The sequence below is a fragment of the Lethenteron reissneri genome, chromosome 39, assembly GCF_015708825.2.
Source record: "Lethenteron reissneri isolate LAM-NWPU_2019-01 chromosome 39, ASM1570882v1, whole genome shotgun sequence".
Taxonomy (NCBI): domain Eukaryota; kingdom Metazoa; phylum Chordata; class Hyperoartia; order Petromyzontiformes; family Petromyzontidae; genus Lethenteron; species Lethenteron reissneri.
Genome location: NC_083817.1, coordinates 409,699 through 418,640, shown reverse-complemented (window position 1 = coordinate 418,640; position 8,942 = coordinate 409,699). Strand labels below are relative to the sequence as shown.

Below are 8,942 nucleotides of genomic sequence, written 5' to 3'. Positions count from 1 at the left end.
TTCTGTTGGAGACACCGAGCCCCGTGGAGCGGCTCATGGAGCGACCATCTCTCGGAAGTAGACTCTCCCCCATGGCTGCACATGGCACGCACATGGGAGGTCAGCTGTGATGCGGGCCCAACATGGAGCTGAACATCCCCAAGGTGCACTGCAATATGAAAGCAAGGCAGTTACTGTGCACACAATGATACGTAACAATATTGTCTCGATCGTGAATATTCATGTTCATTTGAAGCTTTCGTGACTGCAGGAATCCATACTCTTTGGTTCTTTCGGTAAAGTCACGCAGCTGGAAATAAAATAAAACAAATCACGACGTTTCGATCGCAACACAAGCGGCCGTTACCAGATAATCGCCACCGGAGACGACTGCGAGCGGGAATGGAACTCGGGGTTGGTGGCGCAGTGCGCGACCCGCTCCACCGCCGCTGCCCACGACCCCACACGATCAGCCCGCGTCTCCATTCCCGCCGGCTGAGAAACAGGGTGGTGGCTTCTCTCGTATGTCGCCAGCCTCATGTGCCAAGCCGCTGCAGGTGTCCCGCGTTTGGCAGGGTTAACAGAAGAGACGGCGTTATTAATCACGGCGGCAGAGAAGACCCGGGGAGCTTCGTGTGGAGCGGCAGCGTCAGGCAGCCGAAGAGCGAAGCGAGCGAGACGTGCCCTGTGCCATGTCGTGGTGCACGTGAGAGGGCAATGCCTGCGAGCCAGGTTAAGTCGTGCGGCTCATGAGCCACGAAGTCCGCGTGAGCTCAGCGAGTCCTGCATGCGTCCTGCATGCGACGCACGTGAAGGCCACGTGGTGAAGAATCCGCCACGAGTCCCACCGTGGAAGTCGCGCACCAGCCGCGTCACTCGAGCGCGGGGTGAACGCGTGAGCACACTCTGCCCCACGGACCACACTCTGCACCATTCACAATCGCCCTGCAGTTGACCCGAGGAGTGCGCTACCCTCGTCCTCGCCTGGAGTTGGCTGGGTTCCCACCGGGGACTGCGGGGGCTCAGCCCTGCGGTGCGCTACCCGAGCCCTCGCGCAGAGCTGCCCGGAGGAGTTCCCTTGCAACCAACCCTGGGTGCGATTTACTCCCAAACTATTCAGGACACCGAATTAAAACAATGCAATAAGTCAGGCATCTGTGGTATGTTAAACGAGTCGTAATATAGTTTATCATACAACTGCAATTGTCTTTATTTAGCTCTAAAACTATATTCTGGCATTACATACTATGCAATAATTTGGAATAAAATTACAATCTTGATTTGAAACTTTTAGGTTCTTTCGGTAAAGTCACGTAGGTAGAAAAATAATAGATCACGACGTTTCGATCGCAACACAAGCAATCGTCATCAGGTGGTACAACCACATCAGTTCTTGCTGTTCTTGCTGTGGCTGTCCCACCTGATGACGATTGCTTGTGTTGCGATCGAAACGTCGCGATCTATTAGTTTTCTACCTCCGTGACTTTACCGAAAGAACCAAAGAGTAATAAAAATACAGTCGTATACATCTGATTTTGCCACAGAGGACAAACTTATGGAGCCCACTGCAAAATGCTTGGCTATAAAACTTTCATGTGCTGACCAGATGGGACAAAAAATATAGATTCAGAGCATAAATAATCATTAAACATAAACCTAGGTGTTCTTTTAATATTGTTCAAACCCACCAAGGTACAGCCACATAGATTTTATTTGGGAACACATTTAGAACTGCACAGTGGGGGTCCACCCCCACCAGGACGCATCAACCATAATTCAAATTCACGAACCTTCCGGTGAGAAAAACACTCCACCAACAGCACCGTGCCACTGAATGAGAGTCATGGTGGTGATCAACGATTAATTTAACGTTTAACTGCATTCTAAGTGATTTATAAAATATGAAAGTTATTTATCGGAGACTGCCCCACACTGTGCTGGTTGAAGGGAGTGTTTGACCATACTTCACTGTGCAGGACAGTGTGGGTTGATAAAATGGGGACTGGTTATCACTGACCACTGATGTGAGAATGACTGGGAAGTGTACTCAGATCACCATTTTTTGTACGAGTCAAAATCTAAGTCATTTCCTGCGCAAATGAGAATTGAGGTGGTGCTCATCTCCTATTTACAACCCTGAGCCAGTGGTAGACATTCCACATTCCTATGATGGGGCACACTTTTATCATCAACATGAAAAAAAAGCATTGCACCTCTTGCTCCATGTCAAATCATGGCTTTCTTCTCGTTCTTCTGTCACTCTCCTCTTCACTGTCCGACCCGGAATTATCCATCGCCTCCTCCACCTCCTCCTCCTCTACCTCAAGCTCATTTTCAGAATCTTCTCCCTCCTGCAACTCTTCTTCCAACTCTTCCCGGGCAAGCAGGCGGCTAAACACGTCCAGTTCCTCTTTGGAAGCCCCGTTGGCAAGCTTCGTGAGGAAAACGCCATCGGGGAGGCGGATGATATGCGCGGCTTTGGGATTCTGCGACGAGCCGAGTCCAGGCTGGGATGGGCCGCGAGGATCTGGCGTCGCATGCGGGCCCGACCGCTCCACGCTGAACAGGCCGCGCCGCTCCAGGAACTGGTGGCGGGTCCGGACGCGGCGCTGATCCGCACCAAAAATCCGCGTGGTCACCATCTCGGCGTGCGACATGCCCATGCGGAAATAGGCGTACTGCGAGACAACACGACGCTCGTTAGCGTTCAGTCTTGTTCATTGCCTGAATATTGCCTGAATAAGGACGCTTTGTGGCCAATCTATGCTTACAGTCATGAACTAGCAGACAATATGGCTTCTTTACACAGCTGTCCCTCCATGTACTAAAGTAAACAATTTTTTTCTCGTCCCATCAGTCACACGGACTTCTGGCAGTGCACAATTTTACTGTGATTGGTAAGGCATGTGCAGTAGCGAGTGTGGCGATACCTGGAAGGTAAACTGCAAGTGGTACGGCGTGTGCAGCAGGGCGCGCGGGGTCGTGCGAGCGATCTCCTGACTCTGCTTGCCGTTGAAGAGGCAGTCGGAGCGCAGCGTGTTTATGCGCTCAGAAATGCCTCGCTCAGTCTGCGCAAGCAGCTCCGGGGTGGAGGCGACAGCATGCTCCAGCCAGCCTGGAGTACCACGCGCACACAGCCCATGCGTGACTCTCCCGCATTAGAACTTGCTGCGGGCGACATTACATGGCATCCAGTGATGGTGTCACCTGAAAAAAAACATTTTGTAGGTATCACCAGCACAAGCCCAGCCTGACCGCTCAAATTAATTTACACTGCCACAAGTTAATGAACACTGCCACAAGTTATTAATTGCAGCAGAAACCCACTTTGGCTGCTTTAGCTGCTCTACTGGTCAACGCAAACTATAACTGCTGGTGAGGAGCCGTTGGCGAGAGCCAGGCTGGTACCATGGGAACGTGTGGAGCCAGCGTGCCGTGCCACTACCTTCTCCGAGGCCGTGCCGCCTCAGGGCCCGCCCCCTGCCCTGGATGACGAGCGCGTCCGTAAGCGCGAGCTGAGGCTGCTGCGTCACGGCCCTCGTGCACGTCGCCCGGCTGAGGCCCAGTGCCAGCAGTGCCCGCAGCGACGAGACCACGGCCTGAGACACAAACAGAGCAGCAGCGAACGGCAGCTTCAAACGAGCATCCGCAGCCAAACCCAAGCCCGGGAATTATTACGAAACTGCTCCAGTCAAGCAGGAGTTCACCTCGATACAATGGAGCTGGAGACAGGCTGCTCAGAGCTGGTAAAGGCCCATTTCTTCATCATTGTTAAAACCAAACAGATGTTTGTGCAGTGTGGTAATGCTGCTTAATTGAGGTCGACACATTCACTAAATTATTTAATTTTTGGTTTTGCTCAGTAACCAAATACAACTCAGTCTCTTGTAGAAGACAAATGCAGAAACACAAACACAATGCCCATTGCCAAATCAGCTGACGGGAATCCTCAGAGATCCTCGCCGGCCCTGAAGGCGATGAAGTCACACACAAGCGTTTCTTGTCGATACAATCCCTGATGAAGTCACTCATCTGTCTTACGTGATCAGAGTTAATGGCCAAATCCTCTCGAATGCACTCGAGCTTTTCAATTATTTTAAGCCAAGCATGATGGGCCTAGTTTGTGCTTTGACGAGTGACCGGCAAGACCTGCCAGGTGTTGGAGGTGTGGGGCTGAGGTGTGGCCAAGAGATGACGGTGCTGATTGTTATCCCCTCATATGCACCGGTTTTCTCCGGGTATTCCAGTTCCCTTCCGCATGGCAAACATTACAATGCTCCTAGTTGAGTCTTCGTGTTTCCTGGGGGAATAGGCAGCGTGTTTGTTCAATGCACAGTAAAGGATTGGGCGCCTGAGCATGTCGAGGGAGAGCACGGCCCAGAGTCACGCACCGGTGCGCCAGCTTGAGCGTGTGGTGTGGAGGGCAGCATCGCGGCAGGGCTGCTCCGCACCAGACAGCGGACTTGACGCTGCGAGAATCCCAGGTCCAGGAGGCCCTGCGCAGCCGTCTCCACGGCAGCGGCGGAGGAGGCCGCGGCAGCCGAGGGCCAGCCCCGCCTCGCGGCGTGTGTGGCCGCCTCCTGGGCGACGCTGGCAACAAACTCGCCCGGCGGCTGCTCCTCCTCCTCGGTGCTCCACTCCCCATTGCCACCGCTGTCTCCCACCGAGCCCCCGCCTTCCCCTCTTGCCACCTCTTCACCGGCAGGCACGGCTGTGAAATTTGCAACATTGTTCAGTGCTTAAATGGGCAGCTTGAGTGTTGTAATGTCACGCTTTGCAACCGGTGTGCCGCAATATTGTTTTAATTACAGGAGAGAACCTGACTGTTCGCAAGCTAGGACGGATGACCTCTGCTCCATCCGTGCCGTTCAGTGGTCGATCCACCCCCACCCTGCACCTCCCCTCTCCATGGGCCGTGCATGCGCAGTACGGCAGCAGACTGCTCTCATGTGTCGGCAAATTATTACAGAATGTACAACAAAAATCTGCATAAATAATGCAGGAATGATCAATTCTTATATTACATTTTCAGTGTTCTGAATGTTACCATTCAGAAAGTTACAGAACTTCTGGCGAATATTTAAAAACATGCGTTTAGTGTATTTGGCTGCTATAAACTGACACATAAGCCACGTCGTTGAGCTATCCTTTGTGGCCAGATCGCTTCTGAAAAAGAGCTGTATTGCTCCGTGCGCCTTAAAATAGTTTATCGTTTAGTAAAATCCCTCCGCATCCATGACAGGCAGTACAGAAGCCATAGCAATGCTGCCATTCACAGACCCTATCACATACTAATAGAAGGGGTAGACCATTGTCAGCAGATTGTTTAGCCCATTCCCTAATTTTTATGTATTCTAGAAAACAATAGTAGCTCCGCCTAAATAACTACAAACAATTCGTTTCGTAGTAAATATGAATCTCATTCAAATCCCAATTCTAACACACACACACACACCCATGGTACCGCACCAAGCAGCGGAATAACTTGTTGCGACGGACACGAAATGAATGAACGAGCGCACGGCCCCCCCGGCGTTGTGACCTTTGGCAGCGCGGGCCTTGTCCCGTCTGGCGGGCTGGCCGGGGCGTCGCGCCGTGCGGGCAGTGCCGGTGGTGGTGGTGTCGGCGGTGGTGGTGCCGGTGGTGGTGCCGGTGGTGGTGGTGTCGGCGGTGGTGTCGGCGGTGGTGGTGCTCGCCCGCTCGCCCCGGGCCGGTGCCACCCGGCTAGGGGCGAGGAGGCCCCACCACCGGCACCGGCACGGCGCCACAGCCGAGAGACCGCGATAGCTCCACATCGTCGAGCCGCCCTGTCTCACACACGGTGAGACACACACACACACAGCGAGACAGTGAGACACACACACACAGCGAGACACACACACACAGCGATACACAGTGCGACACACACACAGCGAGACAGTGAGACACACACACACAGCGAGACAGTGACACACACACACACAGCGAGACAGTGAGACACACACACACAGCGAGACAGTGAGACACACACACACAGCGAGACACACACACACACAGCGAGACACACACACAGCGAGACAGTGAGACACACACAGCGAGACACACACACACAGCGAGACAGTGAGACACACACACAGCGAGACAGAGAGACACACACACACAGCGAGACACACACACACAGCGAGACACACACACACACAGCGAGACAGTGAGACACACACACACACAGCGAGACACACACACACAGCGAGACACACACACAGCGAGACACACACAGTGAGACACACACACACAGCGATACACAGTGCGACACACACACAGCGAGACAGTGAGACACACACACACAGCGAGACAGTGAGACACACACACACAGCGACACACACACACAGCGAGACACACACAGTGAGACACACACACACACACAGCGATACACAGTGCGACACACACAGCGAGACAGTGAGACACACACACAGCGACACACACACACAGCGAGACACACACACACAGCGAGACACACACACACACAGCGAGACAGTGAGACACACACACACAGCGAGACACACACACACAGCGAGACACACACACAGCGAGACACACACAGTGAGACACACACACACACACAGCGATACACAGTGCGACACACACACACAGCGAGACAGTGAGACACACACACACAGCGACACACATACACAGCGAGACAGTGAGACACACACACACAGCGAGACACACACACACAGCGAGACACACACACAGTGAGACACACACACACACAGCGATACACAGTGCGACACACACACACAGCGAGACAGTGAGACACACACACACAGCGACACACACACACAGCGAGACAGTGAGACACACACACAGCGAGACAGTGAGACACACACAGCGACACACACACACAGCGAGACAGTGAGACACACACACACAGCGACACACACACAGCGAGAGTGAGACACACACACAGTGAGACACACACACACAGCGAGACACACACACACAGCGAGACAGTGAGACACACACACAGTGAGACACACACACACAGCGAGACACACACAGCGAGACAGTGAGACACACAGCGAGACACACACACAGCGATACACAGTGCGACACACACACGGTGAGAGACACACAGCGAGACAGTGAGACACACAGCGAGACACACACAGCGATACACAGTGCGACACACACACGGTGAGACACACACAGCGAGACACACACAGCGAGACACAGTGAGACACACACACAGCGAGACACACACAGCGAGACACACACACACACAGCGATACACAGTGAGACACACACACAGCGAGACACACACAGCGAGACACAGTGAGACACACACACAGCGAGACACACACAGCGAGACACACACACACAGCGATACACAGCGAGACACACAGCGAGACACACACACACAGCGAGACACACACACACACACAGCGAGACACATACACACACACAGCGAGACACAGCGAGACACACACACAGCGAGACACACACAGCGAGACACACACAGCGAGACACACAGCGAGACACAGTGAGACACACACACAGCGATACACAGTGAGACACACACACACAGCGAGACACACACAGCGAGACACAGTGAGACACACACACACACAGCGAGACACACAGCGAGACACAGTGAGACACACACACAGCGATACACAGTGAGACACACACACAGCGAGACACACACAGCGAGACACAGTGAGACACACACACACACACAGCGAGACACACACAGCGAGACACAGCGAGACACACACACACAGCGATACACAGTGAGACACACAGTGAGACACACACACAGCGATACACAGTGAGACACACACAGTGAGACACACACAGCGAGACAGTGAGACACACACACAGCGAGACACAGTGAGACACACACAGTGAGACACACACAGCGAGACAGTGAGACACACACACAGTGAGACACACACAGCGAGACACACGCACAGCGAGACACACACAGCGAGACACAGTGAGACACACACAGCGATACACAGTGAGACACACACAGCGATACACAGTGCGACACACACACAGCGAGACACACGCACAGCGACACACGCACTGTACTCATGCACAATGACACACGCGCATGGACACGTACTGTCACACAGAGACACACTGTAGCCCTCACAGGCTGGTGGGGCAAGTGCTGTTAGTGAGCGCCTCTGAAGGCCGCCACGGTACACGAGGGGGTGGGTAACCAACACCACTCCCAGATGCCTTTGTCTCCCCAGTGGTGATGTTTACACACCGGCGCGCCAGGTACTCGTTGAAGGCCGAGTCGACCTAGGAAAGGCCCAGAATGGGTTCAGATTCCCGTCATCGATGTTGGCTGTGAAGCGGGAATCAAACTCGGGTCGCTGGGTTCGGAGCGGAGTGCGGCGCTAACCGCAGCGCTCAAGCGCCGTGGTGACAATTCCCCGTTCCCGTGACGAGGCCAAGCTCTCAAGGCGCAGTGCAGCAGCAGCAGTGTTCGCTCCACTGCTGCACTTCCGCGTACAGTGCCCACTCACCCACGCTGCCGCACTGTACGCACGTGACTCGGTGACCCCGTGACCTCGCGCCGCTCTGCTCACCACTCACGGCCCCGCCCCTCGCTGCTGGCAGGGATCGCTGCAGCCCCGCCCCTCGCAGGAGGCTCCCTCCCTACCCCCCCTTGCCCCTCCCACTACCCCTCCCTTACCCCCTCCTACCCCCCCTTGCCCCTCCCACTACCCCTCCCCTACCCCCTCCCTACCCCCTCCCTACCCCCCCTTGCCCCTCCCACTACCCCTCCCTTACCCCCTCCTACCCCCCTACCAACCTTCAACCCCCTCACAGTGTCATACCTAATTTGGAGCTTTCGTGACTGCAAGAATTACTCACAGTGCATCAGCCACGACCTATCCACTGCTGGATGGCGTCCTTCCCCCAAGCTGTCCCGTCATTAAACACGTGGTGGTGGTGACGTCACCACG

General features: G+C 54.4%; 1 protein-coding gene across 2 annotated transcripts; it reads right to left on the bottom strand.

The window, feature by feature from the left end:
• Window positions 1–1,672: 1,672 nt before the first annotated feature.
• On the bottom strand, window positions 1,673–8,583 carry LOC133352018 (transcription termination factor 4, mitochondrial-like). 2 transcript variants are annotated; one of them, XM_061567719.1, is made up of 6 exons: window positions 8,499–8,583; window positions 5,522–5,786; window positions 4,371–4,690; window positions 3,425–3,578; window positions 2,910–3,094; window positions 1,673–2,657 (listed from the first exon to the last, which is right to left on the bottom strand). In XM_061567719.1, the coding sequence occupies exons 2-6, from the start codon at window positions 5,772–5,774 to the stop codon at window positions 2,211–2,213; spliced, it is 1,359 nt and encodes a 452-aa protein (XP_061423703.1). In that variant the 5' UTR covers window positions 5,775–5,786; window positions 8,499–8,583; the 3' UTR covers window positions 1,673–2,210. The 2 variants fall into 2 exon arrangements, with proteins under 2 accessions (XP_061423703.1, XP_061423701.1); XM_061567717.1 differs by lacking the exon at window positions 8,499–8,583 and adding an exon at window positions 8,237–8,491.
• Window positions 8,584–8,942: the final 359 nt, after the last annotated feature.

What these genes read in the sequence shown, in the direction of transcription:
- LOC133352018 (XM_061567719.1), bottom strand. Translation starts at nt 5,774, where the DNA reads ATGTGGAGCTATCGCGGTCTCTCGGCTGTGGCGCCGTGCCGGTGCCGG. An exon ending in ACGCTCAAGCTGGCGCACCG is followed by an intron (nt 3,579 to 4,370) that starts GTGCGTGACTCT and finishes TTTGTGTCTCAG; the next exon opens with GCCGTGGTCTCGTCGCTGCG. An exon ending in ACTTGCAGTTTACCTTCCAG is followed by an intron (nt 2,658 to 2,909) that starts GTATCGCCACAC and finishes GTTGTCTCGCAG; the next exon opens with TACGCCTATTTCCGCATGGG.